Below are 25,801 nucleotides of genomic sequence, written 5' to 3'. Positions count from 1 at the left end.
ATGCTCCATTTCATTTGTATAGCGGATTTGAGCGATGTGGTTGTCCCCTGATCCGTCTCCATGTCCGCCTCTAAATGAGTTCCGTCATTTTCGACATGACAACGTGTCGTATTAATCATTGTCATGTCAACGTTTCCCACAGGAACCCAACAGGCTTTCAAACAACAAACAACACACACGCTCACTTTGTGTGGGCATTTCCAACTGGTCATCTGATCAAAAAAAGAGATCAGCTCCGTGCAGATCTCTGCGAAGAGCAGGCTGAAGAGCAAGCATCTTCAATGGAACACATCTGCTCATCTGCCCATCTGCAAAGAGAGCCAAACTCTGAAGAGGTTCGCTTCATCGCGCTCTTCAGCTACATAATTGAGTAGTCAAAGCTAGTGATTGAAGCTCCCCATCAGCTGTACACTATGTAAATTTGCTTATACTTTTCGGTTTTTATGAGTTCTTAATTCTGTTAACGACTTGTTGTGGAAGATTTACGATCATGTTGATGAAACATGGGCCTCAGGCCTCAAATATTTGCATTTAGAAAAAAAAAAAATAAATACATATTAATCTATCAAATTGCTGTGTTGACACTGCAATTACATTTTTTTAAGCTGATTAAATGGTGAAAAGATTTGATACAATTTTTAGCGGATCATATTTGTGAGTAATTATTTCCGATTGTAAAATTTGAGAAGTCAAATAATCTGCAAACTAAATACTTTAGAGTTATTTTTTCTATCTTAAATTTTAAATAAATAAATTTGAAAACATTTAAGAATTGCTGCATTATATCAGTTTTAAGATTAAGCCTCTTTTATCTGTGGCATTAATGTTATATGCATAATTTAATGTCGGGGCTTTACAGATAGTAATCGAAGTGTAATGAGTCAACTCGACTTAACGCCTTATTAGAAGGCCTTAAAATTAATTTATTTTGAACTCGTCTAAAGAAATAAAGTTGCCACTGTGCACGCATAGATAAAAATGTCAAGAGCTGACGACAGCATATAAAAATTAATTAATTTAATTACTTATCTAAGTGCATTACATGACGAGTGCTAAATTAAACTAAGATATTCGCATATGAACATGTTTTATATTGTTAATGGCAGTTGAACATGAAATATTTTTGTGCAACTCGAAACAATTCCCAAGCAATTGATAAAACGCTTCTTATATTTGAAGTGCACTTGAGAACCAAGAATGTCTTTCAATCTCAATGCGTGTGCAATTTGTGTATATCATTTTTGTATTATTCTTTGCAATTTTTTCTATTTAGTCGCTGATTTTTTGAACGTTCGAACATTAATAAATATTTATAGATGCGCTCGCTGCACGCTGCACTTGTTAGGCGCATCGAGAATAGAAAAAAAAGATAAATAAGAATTTTAATTGATTTTAATGTGCACAGCTGCAAAGCATGCATATGCAGTAGGCAGAGGGGGTGAGTACGGGCAGGTGGAGGGGAGCATTCGACCAGATCGAGAAAAAAGTTGTTGACATACTCATAGAAAAATTGACATAAAATATCGTCTTTGTATTATCTGTAAATGTCGGTAGAAATAATGATTGAATAGTGAGGCATGCACTGTGGTCAACTGATAGACAGCAGAAATCAATAAGCAAGTTAAGGAATCTTTGCTAATACATATTGATAATGCTTATTAATCGAAGTAAATTTGACAATTTTACCATTATCATCGATTAGGAATTAATTGCCCATTCTCATCATTCGGATATTTATATCTTACCAATCATTCATTTATTTTTATATAATTTCTACACTCTTAATGATCTTCACTCGTCATGAACTTTCCAAAAATAACTTCAATTAATTCTCGCAAAATGAAATCCGAGAAACCAAGCCTCTTTCTTCGACAGAGTATGGCATACCACAGTTCAGGTGACGCAAATAATTCAAGCAGCTCTACAAGCCACGCATAGAGAAGTCAAGAATAAATTCACGGCAATTGACTTCGCGATGTTAAGTGCTGGCACCGAAAAGTGAAGGGTATAAAAAATGTGTTTAACATGATTTATCAGGCAATCGATATAAAGATATAAATTAGCTGCTGCTGCAAGTTGTTACGCTATTATTTATTAATTAATTTAACTCGGCCAAAGTATTAACAACTTTCACAAACAAAAAATTAAGTGCGTGGCCAGAGCAAGTGACATTAAAGTAAAAAATCAAAAAAATGTTAAAATCGAATGAAGTAATTGGCGCAATACAGAAACAGAGATATAGATACTGGAAGAGAGAAAGAGAGGAAAATAGGGGAGAGGGGGAGGGGGATGCCGACATGGCTACGCATTGCTGAGTAATTGATTTTTTATAGTTTCGATTTTGATTCAATTTGAAATTGGATTTCATTTTATTTGTTGTTTTTTGTTATAATTTTGTTCTAATTCGATTTTTTGGTTGTTAGCTCGACTTACAAAAATGTGGTAAGTGTATGTGTGTGTACCTATAATATTTAATGGCTTGCAAATCGAGAGCGGGCCAGTTTACAGCTCGCATTTGACAACGACGAAGGTCACAAGTGCGAGCAGCCGCTGCTCCTAAACTAACTAGATGCCATGACTCGACAGCGACAACGACAACGACAGCAACAGCAACAGCAACAGACAACGCACAATTTTATGTAAAGAAACAGAAAAACAGCAACAGAAACAGAAAAAAACCAACACACAAATATATAAAATATTAATCAGACAGGTGACAATAACAAGAGCGAGAGCAACAACAATTTAACCCACTTGTGTGTAGCGTGCGTCGGCACAAAATGGAACACGCGCCGCCATTGAACGCAAAGCAAACGCACATTGCACATACGCACCGTACGACAGTCGTTGGAATGGAATGATTAGAGAGACAATCGTTTGTTAACTAACTGACTAAGTTAAGTTACTCGCAGGCGGCAGTAGCTAGCTAACAATCGGTAGCTGTTTGCTTAGCTTGTTAGCAAACAGTTTTCAGAGTGCCTCATAAATTAAGTCAATTTGATTGAATGGAGTTCTAACTTGAAGCTGGCAAATCATAAAAGACCAAAGAGTAAACACACAAAGAATAAAGATTTAAAGTTCTTGTAGCATAAAGTGTTGCCAAGTGTTTTGAACTCCCAATTCCCAGGTGTGCCCGTGCCCGTGCCCGTGCAGTAATCGCTTCCTCAAAGCTTTTATGTTCAATGACACCTATTAAGAGATCCATTAAGAGACTGAGCTCATGCCTAGCTATACTCTAGCGATTCCCTTTCACTTATTAAATCATTTAACTAGCACGCTGCACGCTGCACAGCGCAGCCAATTGAATTATACACGAATACCGACAAAAATCATTAGATATATACGAGATATATTTATATCTAATGTAATTTTACCATATAAAGCATACTCAAACATCTCAATTAAGAGGGAGACTGCGGCACACTGTGCATGCGTACGTGATTTTCGCTTTAATTAGCTCGACTTGGTTTGGTTTGCTAATTGTGCGGCAAGGTGTCCATTGGAAGGAGGGAGAGAGAGAGAGAGAGAGAGAGAGAGAGAGAGAGAGAAAAGAAGCACAAGACATTGACTTTGGTAATGAAAATAATAAATTATTGCCGGCTTAGGCCCTTCATGCAAGAATGCTTCGTGTTGAAGGATTCACTTCAGTCGGCAATCAATAGTGAATGATTCATTGAAGCTCAACGTTATTGTTAAGGCAGCACAATTAATTAAATGCTCGTCATAGTTACAAGGGCATTGTAATAGTTTTTTTTTTTAAAACAATAAAATATTTGACACATTTACAACCCCAATTAAAGAATTTAAAAAACATTCATATTTAGTTGCTTACTTATAATTACAAATAATGGGAACGGGTGCATGAGCATGTGATCAATTGATCGATCTGTCTATGCTTTGGCTGCTCAAAGTTAAAAAAGAATCGCAAATAAAATAGAATATGAAACAAAGCACTGTCTACATTAGGCAGGGTAATTTCTTATTAAATTGAAAAAAATATATTAAATGGATGTTAGTTTGCATATATGTATGTCAATTAATAAAAAAAATCCATTACTTTGTAGAGTTGTCAGCTCATCAAGTAATAATCAAGTACAGCCTAAAAGTATGCTTCAATATTTACTTGCACGTTTGTTGCCTAAGTCATTTGTTTATCGACAGTTTTAAACGCACAGTTTGAGCTGCACAGTAATAACACAGAAAAATAAATAAAAAAAAAATTAAATTAATTAAAAATGAATCTATATTTAAATCACAACCAAGTATTGTACATATTAAATTATCGTTGCTCAAAATCACATCTAAAATACTAACTAAAAATTATCCGGCTTCTCTGACATTTGTCTTAAATCTAATATTTCCGAATTATTTTCAAGTGGAAACATTTCCACCATTTCGGAAAATGTCCATCGCCTGGGCAACTGCTCAGCACTCCACTTTTTTCCAAATACTCGCAAATGGTATAGCAAAAATTCATAGAGATACATACGCTCCGGCTTAGTGTAATGAAAGGCAATTGAATAGTTTGAACAGCAATTGAGGCCCTGTGAAAAAATCAGTATTAATAAAAATTAGTAAAAAACACTTTGTAAACTTACCGTATCTATTTCTGAGACACTCATCTCGTGTAACCATGTTGGTATGCTCTCATTGCCATTATAAAGAAAGCTCTCCACATTCAAGGGAAAGAATTTCGGCTTGTCATCATCGGCCATGGCTCGTGTCGAGTCAATCAAATGAACGCCCACATTTTGCAAACATATTCCCATGTAGAAGTCTTCAATGCCCATCTTCCTAGCCTCTGGGCAGATTTGATCAAAGCCGTAAGCCTGTTTCATAAATCGGCGCAATGCTTCGCGACTGAGCACATATGAAGCACCACCAGACATGTAGCTCTAAAATGAATGTAGACAAATAATATAAGAATATATTAGAAGAACTAATTAAATAAGAATAATTTGAATATGACAGAATTAAGTCGATTTTTGCTGCCTTTGGCTGAATGTTTAAAATATCAGAATGGAAAAGAAATTTATATATTGATAGTCAAGCAGAAAAGACAGTAGTAGATAAATAACTGGACAATGTTTATGCACAAAAGAAACTTGAACAAGACAAATTAAGTTAATAAGGAATAATGAATCTGTGTTGCTTGGCTGTCAAGGGTTTGCAGCAACAAAAGCCAGCTTTAATTAATAGCTTGTAAATATTGAAAAATATGTTTGCCTCACCCATCGATGACATTTTATTAAAGTAGCCGCATTCCAAGTAACAATTTCACAAGATTTATACAAATAGGCACATCAAAGGCGCGAAAATATCGAATCTGTTAATGCTAGTCGAAGTTATTAGTTACGGTTTGGGCATTTAGCATAATTACCCATCAAGCGCGACGATTACAACTCATCCAATGAGTTGGGTTTTAAGCCGCCTTCAAGGCCTCTTCGTCATGGGCCTTACAATGAGATATGATGTGTCAAAATACAAGTTTAATTGAAATGTAAGCCAGGGAGGTTTTAATATCAATTGGATTGACATTTGCCAGTTTTATTGAAATCAATGAACAAACATGCAAGCCACAATTATAACATATTCTATTCAAAACTACACATTTCTTTGCGGCTTAATCAAAAGAGACTTTCGCGAGTTGCCTAATGAAATACATAAATGCATTCATAATCGAGTTTTCTCAGCTGATAATTCACTTTATGCTAATTGGCTTGTCTGGCAGACAAAAGCAATGCGCAGCCCGCAGCCAAAGCAAAGGTAAAACCATTTATTGCTAGTCAGTAATATAATCACCATAATAAATCAAAGAAATTTCAAACAGCATCAAAAAAATATATGTGAGATCAACAATATATAAAAGTGGCTAACAAACAAAAAAAAAAACTATTATTTTTAGTGCAATTTAAATATAGAAAAACAACAACCTTGCCACCTGCTGTGGTGTGAACTTGAATACTTGCTTTATACTTTGATTCATGGATTACAAAAGAATTAAATACGTTTTTATTAAAAGATGAAAACATTCATCATTTCACATGTTCCTCAGCACTTACCATATTATTAATGTCCACAAAATGCCAAGTATTGCCCAATAGTTGGTTGTTTGTTTGAACAGTAATGTCAAAAGGTAAAAATATGACAACAAATACAACTCCAAGAGGAGGAGGAGGAGGAGCGGTCTCCCTGCAAACACGGTGCGTGCTAGTTTGCCTGTGCAATGACAAGCAACAAGCAACCTCGACGACCTCACGACAACTGACCATTAGTTAAAAGTTGCAGACGCTGTGAGTCATCATTGTGGAACCGACGGATGGACAGATGGATGACAGACTGACAGAATGACGAACGGCATCTTTAGTTGCTCTTTGGCAATTGGCTGCAAGTTTTATGGTTTCAATAATGATGCCGGCAATATCTTAGTTTTTAATGATGATATTTATAAATAAAATATCTTCAATTTAATTAGCAAACCAATTAAACAAGAATATTCAAAGAGTGTTTTTTCATCGCCGAGTGATCACAAAATGAACCGGTTATTCTGGACAAATTTCAACACTAAAACATGCATTTCGCTCGGTTAAACGTCATTTCACTATCCCGATAGCCGACGAAACAAATGCTATGGTAATTTCTTTCGGCCATAATACCAGGGGATTATACAAAATTTTAGCGAAATCAGTGAATATAGCTTAATATTTTATTATAGGTTCGAGGAAGCAACCGGTGTTATTAACATAATAATAAGTATTATAATACTCTCTGCTCTATTTCAGACTAAAAACAAGACAAGTTAGTATACCCCACTTGAGAAAGAAGTGAAATATAGTGTTAATTTGATAAATAAAATATGTTTTGCGAGAAATGCCTTATCTAAAATGATATAATTCACTTAAGTTGACAGCCACTGGGAGTCGCAGTCACCTAACAAATGTTTACTGTCCAAACGCATTTGCAATGCAAATTTTGGACATATTTTGATAGCGAGCAAGCGCGATGATCGGTTAATTACCTGATGAGGCAAGAACTAGAGGAGATAGCAACACTTACCACATTGTAACGTCGCATCTGATAGCCAAAATAGAGCGGCATATTCGCATCGTAGGCGCTGAGCATGTGATGCAGATTCTCCATGATGACGTAGCTGCAAGCAAAAATAAAAAAATGAAATTAGAAATCCATTCCGAGAGTATTCACTTGTACTCACGTATCGTCGTCAGCTTTGAGAAACCAATCGTACTCCTCTCCATACTCCTGCCAGACATGACGGAAGCCCTCGCGCGTTTTATTCCACAGATCGTCATATGAGCCTCCATCGGCATCCACGACCTGGACCACCCCGAGGGGTTCATAGTCCTCGCTGCTGACAAACACCAACTTGGTGCAGCGTCTGCCCCAAGTGGCATACACATGCTGAGCATAGCGCTCCACGTACTCCGGACAGGTCAGCACCATGCACAATACACGAGCTGACGCCACCTTCCACTGCAACTCAGTTTCAAACTGCGCGAGACTCATTGAAGCAGCTGAGGTACCGATAAAACTTCTGATGCTGCTGCTGCTGCTTATGGCGGTTGTGGTTGAACAGTTGATTCCATTGCGCACATCGTAGATGTGGAGGAGCAGCACAAAGGCACACACGAATCCGGCTATGAATCCCGTTAGCAAATGCAGCTGACTTCGCAATTGCCAAGCGAATTTAGTCATTGTTTTGCCTTTAGCCGTTGTCATGACGACGTTGCGGCTGCTGCGTTGTGTTCTGTCCAACGTCTAATTTGTTATTGCAACCGTGTTTTGTTTTGATGTGCGACTTCAAGCTACAACTCTGACAATAGCCAACGACCGGTTTGATCTTTTGCTTTTGGGCACTTTTCTCACTAAGCCCGCGAGGCGTGTTCGCTGTGAGTTATCTCATTAGCATGAGGGACTTGTCAAGCAGTCGCTTCAGCACTGCTTCCTTCCTTTTAAAAAACTGCTTGCCACTGCAAATATACTATGTATGTACTATGTTACCACAACACTTGTTTAATATGTCTAATAATTAGTAGAACAACGTAAACTTGATGTACAACTTCAAAACTGTTATCAATTAATAGTGATTTAATGCTGTCAATAGCACTTAAACACCACATTAAAAAGTATATAAAAAATTCCACCAAATTGCATTAAGTAATACGTATTTACATATTTAGTTTGTAATTCCAATTGAAACTTATGTATTTAAACAAAATTTTATTAAGGTACATTTCCAACCTCTTTCAATTTGGCAATTCATTTAATGATCAAGCTTAATTTATTTATTTTTCATTTAAAATAATTTACTTTTTAAAATTGCTTATATATATATATATAATATATACTACTACATTCAAAATATACCATAGACTACTAAAATATACCAGATTGTCAACCAAATTAACTGAGACCTGTAGTAAGCTAAAAAGTATTTCTTAACTAACTTCTACAACCTTTATCTGATCGCAATTAATTTAGGGAATCATAAATTAAAAAAAAAAACTTGATCTGCGTCCAAGCACAACAAATTACAGCTCTATCTTTTATAGTCTCTGCGACTAATCAAGAACATATATATTATATATTATACAGGGTCAGAAATACCTCCTTCCGTTACATAAATTTCTTGCAGGTACAACCCTTCTACCGGGTATAAATGCCCAAAAAGTAATTTCAAAAGAAGGAAATGCAATCCAGATATATTCGCAAAGCACTCAGAGCACAATTTAATATTAGCTGCATATTCTATTCTTCTATTATAAATGTATTGTATTGATAAATGATCACACAATCAATGGGTCACGAATGTAGGTGGCAAAACCAGACACTGAGTTGCGATATTGAATGACGAGTATCAATATCAGTCGCATGCTCGACTAATCTGATCAATCTAATTGGATGAGATGTTGTATCTGCTGTCGCTGTTCTGTCTTCATTTGTTACTCTATTCACGGCCCCTGAGATTCAATTGGATCGTTTGATGTGAATGCTTACGCAGCAGAAAACTGGGCGCAAAATGAAAAACGAAAGTATAATCGCTTCATTTGGTCAATTTTGTAAAAAAAAGCAATGAGAGCAATTGATGGGCATGACATTGTATAACGGTCAATATTAAGTAATATCAATGTGGCGACTGAGGTATATAAACATCGAGTAACGTCAATTAAAAGTGCAGTTAGCTGACGATTTGTGAACCGCAAACAAACGGAGAAAAAACACCCATCAAATCAATTTTAAAATGGCCTTTAAGGTGAGACATTGTATATGAGCCTGAGGACTAAATTTTATGATAGTAACTTAACCGAATCCCTTTCAGTTTACGCTGCTCGCCTTGGCACTTGTGGTGGCCGTAGGAGCCGAGTACGATTACACTCGGAGCACCAGCAACAATAACCAGAAAGTAGATGCTGTGTCCAACGATGTGAATTCTCTGGAACAGCACGATTCCAGTTCCAGCTCCAGTGAGGAATATCGCACCAACTATCAAGCACCCGAAACCAATGACCAGAACTCACAGGCAACTCCGAAAGGTTACGACTATCCCAGCCAATTGGGCAACTCCGACTCAAATGTCTTGCATCCCGTGAGCAACCCAGTAGCTGCCTCATCTTCTCTCTTCCCCGTCCCGTTGCCAGTGCTGCGCGAGGAACGCCAGCCAGAGGTCTTTCCACCAGCCAGCTACAGCTTTAACTATGCCGTCAATGACGAGAGCACCGGTGACATTAAGGATCACAGCGAGACCCGTGATGGTTATGTGGTGCGTGGCTCATACAGTCTCATCGATCCCGATGGCTACAAACGCACTGTTACCTACACAGCCGACGATGTCCATGGCTTCAACGCCATCGTGAACCGCGTCCCCTATGTCCTTAAAAAGGTGGCCCTTGTTTCACCCACCGTAGTGCTCGACGAGCGTTCACCTGTTAGCACTCTGGTGTCTGCTGATTCCTCTAGCTCTGCATCTGTCAAAGATGGCGAAAATACTTTGACATCTGGCTCTGGGTCTGTCTCCGTTTCCGACTCTGGTGACAGCTATGTCAATGCTGCCAATCAACGTGACACTGCTGGAGGCATCTATGCTTGAGTGATAATGGTGTCGAATACCGTGATCATATATTGTCTAATAGTTCTACAGATATTTCTAGTTTTATAGATTGTTTGCATTAAATGCGAGAGCCACAAATTAATCTTCTACCACTGTGCGTGTTTCTTTTGAATAATGTTGCATACTTTCAGGCTCTTTATTTAATAATAGGTCAACTACTCGCAACACTCTTAACTCTTAACGAGTTCGGTTGCTTTAGGCCTACTTGATTAAAACCAGATATGGAGGAACCATCACGAACTTAAATGTGCCTTAGTGGCAAATACTAATAAAATAATTTTAATATTATGCATGTGATAAAGTTCAAAATGTGCAAATGAGAAATAAAAGAAAACAGAAAACGAGGCAACAAAAATCTGAGCAACGGCAGACGTAACGTATTATGCATTTTAATCAGTTTGGAGGCATAGCGATAAATGCCAGTTGAGTTGCTCTGAAATAGAGAAAACGACAACAATGCGCTTGTTGTATAATGACACTGGCTTCTGTGTATATATTCTTTTGTTTTTGGTGAAGCTAAAACACCAATTTTTGATTTAAACTTTCCATAATATTTGAATAATTCGTAAACTTATGACATTGTATTTAAGCATTCCACAAGACATCATATAGTTGAATAAAATTTACTATTTGATGTATTTAATCTAACTTAAAAATAAGTACTGTGAAAATAAATAATATATGCATTTTATTATGCTATTATTTGTATTGTAATCGATAAGTTAATTATTTTGTGCAAATAACTGAAACAGTTGCTCATCTCTAGATTTATGCATTATGGTCACACTGGTTACAAGTCAAAATTGAGCGAAGCGCGCATGTACAAACAAAGCGAGTCGCAAGTCTGTCAACGATCGGCAAAGCGTGAAGTTCGCATCGCGCAACGAAACTGTTTATTTCAACCTCCATATAAGTATACAAACATACACCTGCAGCCGTGAGTTCGACATTTATTGCCTCCACTTTGTATTCCTAACGAATCCGCTAAGCTGTAAACTCTACGAAAAATAAACAAAACAGACACTCTCGCCACACGAACGTCACATAATTCTGCGCCCTCGCCGAGAAGACGTCGCTTGCTCTGCCGGCAGAAGCTTCGCTGACAAACGTTAAATAATAAATTAAAAACCAAACCGGCAATAGTGAGTGAATTTACAATTTAGCAATTGCAAATCGAATTAAACTAAAAAAAAGAAGCACAGTACGTGTGAGTAAACGCGATCGAAGGAGAGTGCGAAGAGTGAGGGAAGCATAATCTCTGTGCTTGAAGGTCAACCGCATCTTACAAGTTTCGCCTTTGCGTACAAATGTATGTGTGCATACATACATACATACATACATCGCTACGTCAGTCCACAAGAATGTGTTAATTTGGTATTTCAACAAAAACAACCGCATCAACAACAACGTCAGTTGTCTGACGACACAAACAATAAATTTGCATAAAAAAGTAAACAAACGCCCAGCAAGCAAAGCCATAATATGAAGATCTTCCGACCGCAACACAAGGTAAACAACAATTGGGAATTGTTGTTGATGCTGCTCTTTGGTTTGATCTGTGGCGCCTGCCTCTCGACGCTCCTGCAACGTGCTCGCAAATCAACCGATCCCAGCTATAGTCAATATGCAGCCCCTGAAGATTTCACATCCTCTCAATCCGTTTCCACATCCATTTCGAATGCAACAACTCGTATACTCTGCATGATTGTGAGCAGTTCACTGCAATCTCGTGCTCTGCACATAGAACGCACTTGGGGCAGACGTTGCCACAAACTGCTGTTCATGGGGAATCCGGGTGACAACAGTGCGAAGCTGAGGGAGCGACACACCAATTCGTGGACCAAGACACGTGCCCACCTGCAGCATGTCTATCAGCATTATTACGATGACTACGATTGGTTTCTCAAGGTGCCGGATGATACGTAAGTTTCGTAAATGTAATTGACATTCTTAAATAAAAATTTCTGATTATGCCAAGCGTCTTGCTGTATAAACGTTGGAATTTACAAACGATTTGTATACACAGTTGGTCTTAGGTTAGACGCACGCTTACTTACTTGCGTTAAAGTTTGTTTAATATTTATTGTTTTGATGAGGATTATATGCAAAACATTTAGTATTATATGATACTTTAAAACTAAAATATTGAAATTATTTTACAAATTTAACAAAATTGTGTTTTTCAAACGTTTTCTCAAAGGTACTCAAGGTAAGGGGCAATTTTCTTTGTCACTTAAGCGTTTTAAGTATTTTTAAAGTATTTTTTTCACTTTAAGTTAACATTATTTATATTGGTTTATTAGGAAAAAAAGTTTTAGCCGGCTCTATTCCTTTTAATTACGCTAGGTCATGATATTGACGTTTTGACAAAAAAATTTACTACAATTACTTCAAACTTCTATTATAATAAATTAAATTGTTTATTATTTCTTAGCACTACAAACTAGAGATTATTAAATATGGTTCCAGTCACTAACATTTGGTATTACTACTTTTAATATTATGTTTTGTTTATTAAAATTATTTTTATATTTATTTCCACATTAGGAATAATTGGTTTAGTTTTCAATTTATGAATTATCATATTTTCCAGCTATGTTATTATGGAAAACTTGCAGCATTTCTTGGCAGGCCATTCACCAGAGTCGCCCATTTATTTTGGCAGCAATGACTGGGAGCAGTCTAAGCAGGTGATACTCTTTGTGATATATATAAATCTATTCCCTTTCTATAATGTTCCGCATTCTTTCTAAAGGGCTTTGTCTCTGGAGCTGCTGGCTATGTGTTCAGTAAAGCGGCGTTGCATCGTTTCATCAATTTGGGGCACGGTAATGGAAACCTTTGCAGTAATCGTAGCTATGGCATTGATCATGTGGAATTGTCGCGGTGTCTGCGAAATGCGGGCGTCATAGCTGGAGATTCCCGTGATGAGGATGGTCTACTCCGTTTCCTACCAGTTCCACCATATGTGAGTAGATTTTAGATGATGCATTATATTGTAATTTTTAATATTACTATATATTTCCAACTTTCAGAAATCACACGGACTTTTGTCGAGTTCTGCGATATCATTTCACTACAGTAATGTTGATGATTTCTACATGCTGGATTATGTTATCTACCAGCTGCACCCCTTTGGTTTAAGTCGCGATCCACCTCAGCATCAGTTAAAAGTAATTCCACAAAAGTGGCCAATTGAATTGGCGAATATCAGTCAACTTCATTAGTTGTCGTTGAGAAAGGGAGTGCCATGAGATTGAAGCGGATATACTGCTGGAAACAATGCCAAAGACAATTACTATTCAGTACGTTTAGTTATATTTTGATCGATTTGTTGAACGTTTTTACCATGTTATTACTTAAAGCTAATATATATATATAGTTGTTTGAGTTGTTCAATTTGTAAGCGAAACAGCTAATTTTGTAGAATTGTTTTTAACCGGAGCATGCTGGCATAAATCTTGAACTCATTTACATTCGTAAAATGATTCTCACTTGAATATTAAAGCAAACAGAGCAACAGATAAGATAATTCAAAAACTATAAATTGTACATACAAAACTACAATTTAATATTATCAAGCGTAACTGCAAGAGGTTCATGTCCCCCGATAATTCCGTATGGACGCATATTGTAGAGCAGAAAGTCAAATAAATACATCTGATAGTGCATGACATAATGAATAGTTATGGCATAGGTGGAACAGCACTCCAAGCCCTACAATAATAATAATAATTAGACATCTAAAGCAACAATCAATCGTAATCGAGAACATCACCTTATTAAGTTTGTAGTTTAGGTAATGATATAACCAGAAATCAAAATGCAATCGTCCTGGAATCATAATGTGCTCTAACGACAGCGGCATAAAGCGATGGCGACCATAAGAATCTCTGGAATCTGCGGGAGCTATGCCACAGTACTTAAGGCAAACACCCATTTCAAAGTCCTCAGTGCCGGACTGTTGACGATTGCAGCCACTCGAATGTAGACCATGCTCAATGAGCCTTCGTAGTGCTTCTCTGCTGAGCACGTAGCCTGCACCTCCTGACATATAGTTCTCATCTTTATTGGGGTGAAAGTGGCAGCCAAAGTAAATGGGCTCTTCTTTATGATGCGAATGCAGCATGTAGCGCATATTATCTATAATGGCATAAGTATCGTCGTCTGCCTTGAAGAACCAGTCCGCCTCATTGCGATGATGCCTGTAGACATGTCTGAAGGCTGCCTTCGTCTTGCCCCACAATAGACTATAACCCTCGCTGACATTTAGGGCCACTGTGTGCACTCCTTCAAGGTTTGTTTGATTGCGACTGCTAAAAATGATTAGTTTATTGCATCGACGTCCCCAGGTTTGTCTGATGGTTCTTGCTACCTTCTCGTACATGTGGGGATAGGTCAACACCATGCAGATAATGCGTACCTCTTTGTAGAGTTCTCTGGCCACACTGTCATCCACAACTACAGCTGGAATTTGTACTGCTGATCCTTCTGGTAAAGCTGGCATTCCATTGGCGTGTCCATAGGGACGCAGATGATATAGCAAATACTCAAGTACATGCAACTGATTCGCAGTGGTGTAAGGAAAGGCAATTGGATACGTCAAAGGCTTGCTGAAACCCTGGACAAATAACAAATTACCAGCAATTCTTCAGAATAATAAGCAGAGCTTTACTCACCTGATCAGTGTAAACTGCCCGATGGATGTATGGCCAATTCCAAAACTCGGAGCGCAACTTGAAAGGAAGTACTTCACCTGGAATTTGAAATGGAAACAATAGCTCACTTGGTCCCTGTTTCATGTTAGCCAGACAATCTTGCCAGCTTGCAGTTGAGAAGCAACTCCTTGCGAGCAACTGCTCTAGAGCGCCCCGACTCAGAACGTAATCAGTGGAGTCTTTTTGGCCAACATGAGCATATGGATACATAGCATGAAATGCTCTCAAGTAAATCTCCTCAGTGGGCTTGTATTTTGCCAGAGTGTACCGCAGATTCTCCATGATCACATAGCTGTCGACGTGGACATGGAGCAGCCAATCGAGATCCAGGTAATGCTCCGCGTAGATGCTTTGATAGATGGATCCAATCGAGTGACTTCCCTGGCTAATGTGCATGCGATTACATCGAGTTCCCCACGTTTGCAAAATGTGCTGCGCCTTGAGATGCTCATGATTATTCGTCAACTGAAGCAGACAATGCACGCGAACCTTTAGATACAGTTGATGAGTGTTTGTCAGGTTGTCCCGCGTCTGGTTCCGAGATCCAACATCGTATTCAGTAACTGTCTCTGTGTACGGAGGCTGTATGTATATCACAACTTCACGTCCAATGGGACCTAGAGCCAACAGATAAATTTCAAGCATAAAAAACAACACAAGACACACGACAATAAACACCAAAGCCCTTGGACAAAAGAAACGCCGCAAACGCTCCAACTGCATTTTCAATCAAACCGACGTGTTTGCCCAACTGTCAAAACACTGTGAATCGATGGCGTTGCCAGACTTGGCAAATAAAGTTGTTTCGGTACTTTCCTAGTAATTTATCTAGTATATTTATGGTTAGTATTATTGAAACTGGTGCTGGCCTTAAAAAGTGTGCATTTGACAACTTATACTTCATTCCAACAACTATTTCGCAATATAAATATCTGTAAAGATCATAACATTGTTTCGACTTCAAAAATTACAAGATTATCTGAATATACATATGTATTTACCTTTTACATATATTTAAATTTTAGCAAATAAAATAAAAACATATTTTATTCCCAATCATTTTATTAGATACAAATTTAATATTTTTATTGGGTTTAGTTTTTATTAGGCCATCATAAAATAATAATTGGTTTTGTTGATTCATTAATACCAAATCTTAAAGGAATTTTTAAGGTTTTCTAATTAAATTACAATTAAACTTAATTCAATATATACTTAATATCTTATTTCACATTTATTTCGCATGAAATTGCTAGCAACTTAAAAAAAAAAAGTAACCCAAACACCCAGTTTAAAAAATAAAATAAACCTTGCGTTAACGTTTAAAAGATAAGTGTGGCAGCCGTCATATAATAGGTGAATAATAATAGTAATAATAATTTTCTTCTTATTGAATATTCTAGAAAATCTTTTGCAATCGTAGATCTATTGATATCGCTTTTATTTTAAGACTTCGATAATAATGGTTGAAAGTGATGAAAATATATCGTTTAATGAAAATAAAGCATGTGGTAAACACTTCAAAAGTTATACAAAATTTAAACAATTGTTAATGTAGGAGTTTCGTGAGTCATTCAATAAGTAACACGTACGGATGATTCTTACGCTGATCTTTATACATAACTATAGAAGAAGTACGCACAATGTTAAGGTCTTTAACTTATTAAAATTAATATTTGTTTTTTTAGTGTTTATTAATTTTTTTTTTTTCAGCTTCAATAGCTTTTGCGGTTTTTGATTCTTTTTTTTTATTCACCGGTTTTTGTAACTTGGCCGTCAGTGAATCGACTTCTTTGGAATCAACTTCTCTTGAATCCGGCTCTGCTGGAGTAGATTTAATCGTAGTAGTCTTTATTAATTTGTCATCGTCATCCATAGAATCCTCATTACTGTTAACGATTTCTTCTATTGGCGGTGGAAGGAATTCTCCCACTTTGAGCTTTGCCGGCAGACGATGCGGTTCTCTGACTATGCCATACGGCTTTAGATGATAAATAAGATAATCCATGACATACATCATCTTTGGGCTGACATAGTGAAATGCTATTGCATTGTCCGAGCAGCAGTCAAGTCCCTAAGAGTCAAAGTAAATGATTATTTCTATATCTGCGTTAATTCAAACTCAAATCTGTCTTACTTCATCGGTTTTGTAGAATTGGTATTGCCAATACCACCAACTCATATCTACTTTAGTTATTAAATGGTGCTCCGGAATAAAGGGAAACATGCGTCCACGTCCATTCCAATCTCTCGAATCCCCCGCAGTTACATTAAGATTCTCCATGCACTTGCCAATTTCAATGTCTTCATTGACAACGGTGCCAGGAAGACACTTTTTGGGATCAGGAATACCTTCAACCACAAATCGACGAAGTGCCTCTTTACTTAGAGCGTATCCTGAGCCACCCGACATATAGCCTTGCTTTACAAAAGGCTTGAACTTGTACCCAAAGTGAACGGGCGTCATTGGATTGTAGGGGTACAACATTAGGCGAAGATTCTCGATTATGGCATATGTGTCATCATCTGCCTTATAGAACCAATCCGCATCGTTGTAGTGATGTTTGTAGACGTACTTGAATGCCTCCTTCACCTTACGCCATAGATTTTCGCGACCTTCTCCCACATCCAATTTAACTGTGGGCAGTTCATCGTCTTGAGCGGAGCTCATGAAGAGAAGAATGTTGCAGCGTTTTCCCCAAGTGCGTTTGACGTGGCGGGCCTTTTCTTTATGGTTTTTGGGATTTGTCATAACCCAGCAGAGGAGACGCACTTCTTTCTTGAGCTGATCGGCCACAGTGGAGTTGTCATATGGGTGATCATGGATTATTTCGGGAAATGTATTAATGCTTGGAGCCAGTTGCTTGATGTCGCTTTGAGAATTTTTATCAACTTGAATGCTGATTGACTTAATACTCTCTGATATAGTTACATAAGATATTATCTGACCCAAACAAAAGCCTATGATGAGTCCAGACATAAGTGTGAGGAATGATCGTTTTCTCGAATAACTCACTGAAAATGCGAATTAACATAATTGCAGAAATGTTTCGAAAATTAATTTAATTGACATTACCATGGGATCGCAAGTACTGAGTAACCATATTTGATATTTATCACTGACACGTATTTTGTAAAAATGATTCTTGGTTAACATTAAACTATTTGGTTATTTGAGTGACGTAGTTTAATTCGAATTGCGTTTACAATTCTTTTGAATTATTTAACTAGCATTCAAGAAAAACACCTGACCTCAAAAGAGACACTAACGCGACAAACTTTCCTAAAAAACTAAGCTCTGAAAACATATGTGGTTGAGCTATAAATGAAATTTTAGAATCTTTTGTCTAAAATAGCAGCTGTGAAAACAAAAAGACATTGTTATGTTCTATTTAATTTATCTCTAACCAACTTCAGTGTCTACATTGTGTTGAATAATTATAGTCATTTAGATAACGTATTTTAAATTTATTTATTGAGAATTATTATAAATCAATCATTTTTTAATTTATATAAAAATATAAAATATTACTTTGTATTAATTTTCCTCTTGGTCATAATATTCGTCGTCCTCTCTTTGTAGTTTTCTAAGTTCTCTTCGAAGTCTGGCTAGCCTCTTTTCATCTTTTTTGGAAATTTCATTGTTATTTTCCTTTTTAGAATTTTCAACCGTTTTTTTCGTTTCTGAATTAATTTTCTTTGAATCTGCCGATAATGATTTCTTTTTATCATCTTCGACTTCTTTTGAATTAAGTTCTCTTCCATCTGGCTCCAACACAGTTGGTGCTTTTGTGGTTGTTAAATATTTGTCCTCGTCATCTTTGGAGTCCTCATCGCTGTTGAGGAGATCATATGTTGGCGGTGGCATGAATTCACCCACATTTAGCTTGTGCGGTAAACGATGTGGCTCTCTTACTATGCCATAAGGCTTTAGATGATAGATCAGATAGTCCATGACATACATCATCCCCGGTGACACGTAATGAAATGCTACTGCATTATCCGAGCAGCAGTCCAATCCCTAAAATCGAAATGGCATATTATCATCAATTTTGAAAACTAAAATTAAGTTATTCTCACATCGTCAGTCGGGTAGTAAATATATTTCCAATACCAGAATGTCCTATCTTTACCAGGTATTAAATGGTGCTCCGGAACGAAGGGGAACATGCGTCCACGTCCATTCCAATCTCTCGAATCCCCCGCAGTTACATTAAGATTCGCCATGCACTTGCCAATTTCAACATCCTCGTTGACAACAGTACCAGGAAGACACATCTTGGGATTAGGAATACCTTCGACCACAAATCGTCGAAGTGCTTCTTTGCTGAGCACATATCCAGATCCACCCGAAAAATAACCTTGTTTAACGAATGGCTTGAACTTGAATCCAAAGTGCACGGGCGTTTGTGGATTGTAGGGATACAACATTAGGCGAAGATTCTCGACGATGGCATATGTGTCATCATCTGCCTTGTAGAACCAATCCGCATCGTTGTAGTGATGTTTGTAGACGTACGTAAAGGCCTCCTTCACTTTAATCCATAAATTTTCACGACCTTCCCCTACATTCAACTTGACTGTGGGCAGTTCATTGTCTACTTCTGAGCTCATGAAGAGAAGAATGTTGCAGCGCTTGCCCCATGTTTTCTTTACATGCCGGGCTTTCTTCTTGTGGTTGGTAGGATTGGTCATAACCCAACAGAGAACACGTACTTCCTTTTTCATTTCATCAGCCACAGTCGAATTGTCGTAGGCGTGTTCGTGGATAATCGCAGGAACTGCGGGAACCCATGGAGTAATTGGATAATGTTCATTGTTCAGCTTAAATCTGATCTTTGGTATGTTCTCAGAAAGAGTCGCATAGGAAATTAACTGTGCAATGCAGAAACCTACAAAAAGGCCAGCCAAAGACGCGACCACGACTCGTTTTTTGTAATATGCTCCTAGAATATTTGATGAATTCTTTGAAAAATAATAAATTTAATATTACTTGTAGATGATCACCTTGAGCCGTCATTATGCTATCACGTTATGATGCTTTTGAAATGATTATTTTAAATGAAGAGTTACGAGAATGACTTTTTCTCAATAGCCCATTTTTTACTTACGTCGATCACTTACGATCGAACGCAATGACGATTGTGAGATAACTAAACTTCAAAAATTGATATAGAATAAACTATGTGTACCTTTCAACAGTTTTTGTGTTTCTAATGGCAGTTGTACAAACATAATAAATAACTTTACCTATGGTCTGACAATTATACACTCGAAGAAATTTCCGTCAAGTCCACTAAACATATAAACTCATAATGTACCGCCTACGTATTTAAAATTTTTTAATTTACGTTATTTAATTACTGGGACAGTTCCCTTGACGTTAGCAAAAAGGTTTGAGATAGCTAAAAGTTCTGTACTACTTAACACTTTGCTCACATTGTCGAATATCCCAACGTTTTCCACCTTACTATATTATTTAAGCGTGTTAATAAAACAAACGACACCGGTACACCGGCGATTAATGTAACTTTTGACACATTTATACTTATGAGTATGGGTGTCAAAAAAGGTACATTACTTATTGTGAGACAGTTAGTGAGAAAGTTATTAAACAAGACTATGTTGTACTGAAAAAGGGCTGAAAAAGCACACTCGGAAATTTGGCTTTTAACGCACTCGGGAAAAGAACGTGCTGGTATAAACAGGATTCACATTAAAAGTTACATAATTATTGTTGATATATTTGTTGACAAATAAGTTTTTCTATTACATGTTTAATTCAATTAAATTTCCCATTATCTATAAATCCTTTTCTGTAGCCGGTGAACGATGCGGCTCTTTAGCTTTAGATTCAATACACAAATTATACGATTGACGCCCTGAATTTATTTACATGTTAATTATTATACAAAATAATATAATATAATAACTAAAAGAAGGGAGTGCTAGCAACTAAGGCCATTGACTTGACAGTTAATTTATATGTTGTAATAAGTTGTTGATGTCTAGGAATTTATTTAGTAGTTTAACATTATTGTGTAGGTAAGTAAGAAAGATGTAGGTTGCATCTGGCCAAATAGGCGGATCCTCGTATTAATAAGTTAGGGGCAGGTATCTAAGATGTGTTGCATTGATAATCATTATTGTAATTGTAATCTATTGCAAATCGAATTAGTATTGTTGACTCATACTACCACAAATGGTAGAAATAATTAGTTCTATTTTTGATTAATATCACTATAAACGAATTAGTTTTTGTGAAATGTAATAAATTATGATTGAATGATGCTATGATTGCACATTTATTTCTAATTTTAAACTCAAGTGATTAATTACTTGAAATAACATGTAATAACAGTAATGCTAAATTCAAGATTTAATAAAACAGTTTGTTTTTTATTACACATTTATAAATTATATATTTTAAATAAAAATGCTGAAAATGGTATCCAATTAACTAATAAAATATTTTATAACCTTTGATTAGAACCTTTCAACCTTTCAAAAAGTAAAACGTATTTATTATTATTACATACAATTATTTAAAACGTTCTCCAATAATAATGTTTTAAAAACTAATTTTTAAGATGTATTTATAGTGTACAAAAATGTTTTTTAAATTAAATTTACTTTCTTAGTGCTTTCTATCGTCATCATCCATAGAATCCTCATTGCTGTTAGCAATTTCTTCTATTGGTGGTGGAAGGAATTCTCCCACTTTTAACTTCGCCGGTAAACGATGAAGTTCTCTGACTATGCCATAAGGCTTCAGATGATAGATTAGATAATCCATAGTGTACATTAACTCTGGAATAACATAGTGAAATGATATCGCATTGTCCGAACAACAATCGAGTCCCTAAAAGACAACCAATTATATTATTATTATAAATCATTATCTAAATAAATTTTCGATTGATCTCACCTCGTCGTTTTTATAGAATGAGAAATTCCAATACCAAAAACCCGTATTTCTATCAGGTACTAAATGATCTTGAGGTACTGAAACAAACATTCGACCACGACCATTCCAATCCCTCGAATCGCCGGCTGTAACATTGAGATTCTCCATGCAGGCTCCAATTTCAAAATCTTCAAATTCATTGGTTTCGTTCATGCATATCTTCTTACTAGGAATACCTTCAACTACAAATCGACGAAGCGCCTCCTTACTGAGCACATATCCCGGTCCTCCTGCCATAAAACCTTGTTTAACGTAAGCTTTATACTTGAATCCGAAGTGCACAGGTGTCATTGGACGGTAGGGATATAACATATAGCGAAGATTCTCCATGATGGCATAAGTGTCATCATCTGTCTTGTAGAACCAATCTGCATCGTTATAGTGATGTTTATAGACGTATTTGAATGCCTCCTTCACTTTACGCCATAAATTTACTCGGCCTTCTTCGACGTCTAGCTTAACAGTGGGAAGTTCATCGTCATATTCTGAGCTCATGAATAGGAGAATGTTGCAGCGTTTTCCCCAAGTGCGTTTAATGTGGCGGGCTTTTTTCTTGTGGTTGTTGGGATTTGTCATAACCCAGCAGAGAATACGCACTTCTTTCTTTAGCTGATCGGCCACAGTGGAATTGTCAAAAGGGTGATCATGTCTAATCTCCTGATTTGTGGAACAATTTAACGCAACTGGATTAGTTTCGTGTTTTAACTCTAAGCTAACTGAAAGTATGCTCTCAGAAATGATAATGTAGGACATGAATTGGGCAACGCAAAATCCAATAAAAAATCCAGAAAAAAGAGTTATATGTAGTTGCGTATTTGTGTATCCTGCTGAAATATTCTTAAATTTTGAGAAATATGTTAAGTGTAATAAGTTTTTGTTGTATTAATACCTTGATCCATATTTTTTTTTGTGCTGGCAATTTTTACATGAGGCTTGTTACAAATTTAAAAATAAATTTTTTGGCTCAATCTAAAATTCTGGATTCACAATACCACAAAGTGTAAAAATATTACTGTTTAATTAATAACTAGCAACAAATATGGAGATTTAACCAATAATTGTAATATTTAAGTGAAAATAAAGTGAACTTAGTTCCTTGAACATTTTAATAATATTGACCCAGAAAATTTTAGAACCTGCATATTGTAATAGTAAATTACAAATTTACCAGAAAATTGAAATTTTCAAGCAGAATTTTGTACATAAACTGTTTCTTAGTAGCATTCAGTTAATAAGATTTTCATCAATAGCTAAATTATTACTGTAATACATATATAATAATAAATATTACCTTAGCTTCAAAATGGTGTGGCTAATGGAAGTTGTTATGCCTAATTTTACCAGAAAATTTAAATTTTCTAGTACTGGTTTGTTCAATTGTCTTTTTATGGTCGCTTTCAATAACGACTTTTGTAGTAAAAATACTTATTAAATTGGAACATTTTATTGTAACTTTACAGTTATTTCTTAACAAAAATTAAACAATACAATATATTTAAATGTTCGGATCCAAATTGATATTAGGACTGTTCATCGTAAAGGAATCAAAGTAATCAATGCGAAGCGGTGTTGTGTAAAGTTTGACTAGGCACCAAGTAACAAAACATCCAATGATTAAAATTAGGCCCTTACGATTTGCTAAAAATAATGAGATAGAAATGGTCGTGAATATAAGTGTTCAAGATTTAGATTCGATTTAAATCTTTTAGATTACCTTCGTTGAAAAAAAATCCGGTTCGCATTGTGCTACAAACAATTTCTTTGGGTCTTTGTTGGCTTCAGAAAACAGCTACACTATTATCCGTGAAATGCTAAAAATTATTCACTTTTTGCTTATTTAAATGATTGAATATGTATTGAAGCCACTCACACAAAATTAGTTTGATATATTTTATTAATGTAATAATATTATTTATTCCGATATTTTCTATAACCAACTTATCTCTCGCATCGCATGTAAGTAACTAATGTCTGAATGATGATGAATGATCTATTTCACTCAAAAAGAAAAAGATCCAAACGCACCTGCTGTCATTGTTTGCATAGAGACTAACGACAACTTTGGAAAACAAAGAGAAAGAGAAAGAAAGAAAGAGATATACATAGACATAGATATAGATATAGAGAGAGCATAAATAAATACGTACATTATGAATATTTGAAAAATACCTAGCAATATACAGTGGCTTAATGCTTATTCATTTAGTTATTCATTTGGCATCGCTCTTCTGATAAGCTCCAATAGTTGTTAAGATACTCGCTTCCATTGTTTTATTAATTACCTAACTTTCTTATATTAACTTCACTTGAATTGGGCTCGATTACAGCAGATCTACTCGTACTTGTCTTCATTAATCTATCATCATCATCCACAGAATCCTCATTACTGTCAGCGACTTCCTCTATCGGCGGTGGGAGAAATTCTCCCACATTAAGCTTGGCCGGTAAACGATGCGGTTCTCTAACAATGCCATAGGGCCTTAGTTGATAGATAAGATATTCAAAAGCATACATCATTTTCGGGTCGATATAGTGAAATGATATTGCATTGTCCGAGCAGCAGTCAAGTCCCTGAAACCAAATTAAATACTTATTTTAATTACCGTTTTAATTCGAATTCAAATCTGTTTTACTTCATCAGTTTGGTAGAAAATGACGCTCCAATACCAATAACTCATATTCTTATCAGGTAGTAAATGCTGCTCAGGAATGAAGGGAAACATGCGTCCACGTCCATTCCAGTCTCTAGAATCCCCCGCAATCACATTGAGCTTTTCCAGGCATCTACCAATCTCAACATCTTCAAATTCGTTGGTTTCATTGCGGCACAACTTATTATTTGGAATACCTTCAACTACTAATCGACGAAGAGCCTCCTTACTGAGCACATATCCCGGTCCGCCTGCCATAAAACCTTGTTTAACATAAGCTTTAAACTTACAGCCAAAGTGCACGGGTGTCATTGGATGGTAGGGATATAACATATAGCGAAGATTCTCCATGATGGCATATGTGTCATCATCTGCTTTGTAAAACCAATCCGCATCGTTGTAGTGATGTTTATAGACGTACTTGAATGCCTCCTTCACTTTACGCCATAAATTTACTCGGCCTTCTTCGACGTCTAGCTTAACAGTGGGAAGTTCATCGTCATATTCTGAGCTCATGAATAAGAGAATGTTGCAGCGTTTTCCCCAAGTGCGTTTAATGTGACGGGATTTATTCTTGTGGTTGTTGGGATTGGTCATAATCCAGCAGAGAATACGAACTTCTTTTTTTAGCTGATCAGCCACAATCGAGTTGTCGACTGGATGATCGGGGACACTATGTGGATTTGTGCAAGTCCTTAGCGAAAAATTATTGTTTCGTTTTTGTTCCTGAATACTGTGTGATGGAATGCTCTCAGAAATTATCATATTCGAAATAAACTGTGCTACATAGAAGCCGATGATCATGCTAGCTGAAAGTGCAAAAATCATGTGCTTCATCGAATATCCCCCTGAAATATTTATAAATAATTTAAGTAAATTGCTAAAAATATTTGGAATTTTGTGAAAATTTTACCTTGTTCCTTCATTGTTATGCTTTAAAGATACTGTTTTTAGTTTTTATTCCATAGTAATTTAAGTTAATATATTCACAAAATATTCCAATGCGACCACACATGAGTAAAAGAGTACATTTTACCTATGTCAATAGCTAACTTCTAACTGTAATACAGATATAATAATGAATAATACCCTAGCCTCAAAATAGTGTTTCAGCTAATGGAAGTTGTTATGCCAAATTAAAAATATTTACCAGAAAATTTTAATTTTCTAGCACTAGTTTATTCGATTGCCTTTTTATGGTCGCATTCAGTAACGACTTTTGTAGTAAAAATACCTATTAAGTTGGAGCATTTTATTGTAATTTTACAGTTATTTCTTAGCGAAAATTAAACAATTGCAATATATTTAAATGTTCGCATCCAAATTGTTCATTTTTTAT

At 36.2% G+C, this 25,801-nt stretch overlaps 9 protein-coding genes across 12 annotated transcripts in view; 3 read left to right on the top strand and 6 right to left on the bottom strand.

The window, feature by feature from the left end:
- The window catches only part of LOC133839503 (sex-regulated protein janus-B), a 188,801-nt gene that overhangs the window by 115,481 nt on the left and 47,519 nt on the right, over positions 1–25,801 (top strand). The window contains exon 1 of one of the 3 annotated variants that reach the window (XM_062271098.1): positions 18,947–18,952. The exons of the other annotated variants lie outside the window; for them this stretch is intronic. The gene's annotated coding sequence lies outside the window, so the exon portion shown is untranslated. Of the gene's footprint in view, positions 1–18,946; positions 18,953–25,801 lie in introns of those variants that run through there. 3 annotated transcript variants of the gene reach the window in all.
- Positions 4,254–7,989, bottom strand: LOC133844670 (glycoprotein-N-acetylgalactosamine 3-beta-galactosyltransferase 1). The gene is made up of 4 exons (XM_062278760.1): positions 7,214–7,989; positions 7,057–7,150; positions 4,599–4,895; positions 4,254–4,544 (listed from the first exon to the last, which is right to left on the bottom strand). The coding sequence occupies exons 1-4, from the start codon at positions 7,735–7,737 to the stop codon at positions 4,314–4,316; spliced, it is 1,146 nt and encodes a 381-aa protein (XP_062134744.1). The 5' UTR covers positions 7,738–7,989; the 3' UTR covers positions 4,254–4,313.
- Positions 8,809–10,213, top strand: LOC133843085 (cuticle protein 19.8). The gene is made up of 2 exons (XM_062276472.1): positions 8,809–9,271; positions 9,338–10,213. The coding sequence occupies exons 1-2, from the start codon at positions 9,260–9,262 to the stop codon at positions 10,103–10,105; spliced, it is 780 nt and encodes a 259-aa protein (XP_062132456.1). The 5' UTR covers positions 8,809–9,259; the 3' UTR covers positions 10,106–10,213.
- LOC133845014 (glycoprotein-N-acetylgalactosamine 3-beta-galactosyltransferase 1-like) lies at positions 10,892–13,495 on the top strand. Its single transcript, XM_062279329.1, has 4 exons — positions 10,892–12,048; positions 12,720–12,816; positions 12,882–13,094; positions 13,162–13,495. Exons 1-4 carry the CDS (start codon positions 11,609–11,611, stop codon positions 13,351–13,353), a joined length of 942 nt encoding a protein of 313 aa, XP_062135313.1. The 5' UTR covers positions 10,892–11,608; the 3' UTR covers positions 13,354–13,495.
- On the bottom strand, positions 13,531–15,714 carry LOC133845001 (glycoprotein-N-acetylgalactosamine 3-beta-galactosyltransferase 1). 2 transcript variants are annotated; one of them, XM_062279310.1, is made up of 3 exons: positions 14,806–15,710; positions 13,905–14,747; positions 13,531–13,843 (listed from the first exon to the last, which is right to left on the bottom strand). In XM_062279310.1, the coding sequence occupies exons 1-3, from the start codon at positions 15,565–15,567 to the stop codon at positions 13,688–13,690; spliced, it is 1,761 nt and encodes a 586-aa protein (XP_062135294.1). In that variant the 5' UTR covers positions 15,568–15,710; the 3' UTR covers positions 13,531–13,687. The 2 variants fall into 2 exon arrangements, with proteins under 2 accessions (XP_062135294.1, XP_062135302.1); XM_062279318.1 differs by lacking the exon at positions 13,531–13,843 and having other exon boundaries at positions 14,280–14,442; positions 14,502–14,747; positions 14,806–15,714.
- On the bottom strand, positions 16,271–18,091 carry LOC133850665 (glycoprotein-N-acetylgalactosamine 3-beta-galactosyltransferase 1-like). Its single transcript, XM_062286808.1, has 4 exons — positions 17,921–18,091; positions 16,982–17,859; positions 16,487–16,918; positions 16,271–16,444 (listed from the first exon to the last, which is right to left on the bottom strand). The coding sequence occupies exons 1-3, from the start codon at positions 17,946–17,948 to the stop codon at positions 16,529–16,531; spliced, it is 1,296 nt and encodes a 431-aa protein (XP_062142792.1). The 5' UTR covers positions 17,949–18,091; the 3' UTR covers positions 16,271–16,444; positions 16,487–16,528.
- On the bottom strand, positions 18,355–20,001 carry LOC133839416 (glycoprotein-N-acetylgalactosamine 3-beta-galactosyltransferase 1-like). The gene is made up of 3 exons (XM_062270974.1): positions 19,852–20,001; positions 18,925–19,790; positions 18,355–18,865 (listed from the first exon to the last, which is right to left on the bottom strand). The coding sequence occupies exons 1-3, from the start codon at positions 19,862–19,864 to the stop codon at positions 18,383–18,385; spliced, it is 1,362 nt and encodes a 453-aa protein (XP_062126958.1). The 5' UTR covers positions 19,865–20,001; the 3' UTR covers positions 18,355–18,382.
- Positions 21,396–22,902, bottom strand: LOC133850664 (glycoprotein-N-acetylgalactosamine 3-beta-galactosyltransferase 1-like). Its single transcript, XM_062286807.1, has 3 exons — positions 22,701–22,902; positions 21,773–22,638; positions 21,396–21,706 (listed from the first exon to the last, which is right to left on the bottom strand). Exons 1-3 carry the CDS (start codon positions 22,708–22,710, stop codon positions 21,482–21,484), a joined length of 1,101 nt encoding a protein of 366 aa, XP_062142791.1. The 5' UTR covers positions 22,711–22,902; the 3' UTR covers positions 21,396–21,481.
- LOC133850692 (glycoprotein-N-acetylgalactosamine 3-beta-galactosyltransferase 1-like) lies at positions 23,974–25,525 on the bottom strand. Its single transcript, XM_062286853.1, has 3 exons — positions 25,376–25,525; positions 24,445–25,310; positions 23,974–24,382 (listed from the first exon to the last, which is right to left on the bottom strand). Exons 1-3 carry the CDS (start codon positions 25,386–25,388, stop codon positions 24,086–24,088), a joined length of 1,176 nt encoding a protein of 391 aa, XP_062142837.1. The 5' UTR covers positions 25,389–25,525; the 3' UTR covers positions 23,974–24,085.

This window comes from Drosophila sulfurigaster, chromosome 2L, assembly GCF_023558435.1.
Source record: "Drosophila sulfurigaster albostrigata strain 15112-1811.04 chromosome 2L, ASM2355843v2, whole genome shotgun sequence".
In the NCBI taxonomy this organism is placed as follows: Eukaryota; Metazoa; Arthropoda; class Insecta; order Diptera; family Drosophilidae; genus Drosophila; species Drosophila sulfurigaster.
The sequence above is the reverse complement of the archived record's forward strand: the minus strand, read 5'-3'. Positions and strand labels throughout refer to the sequence as shown.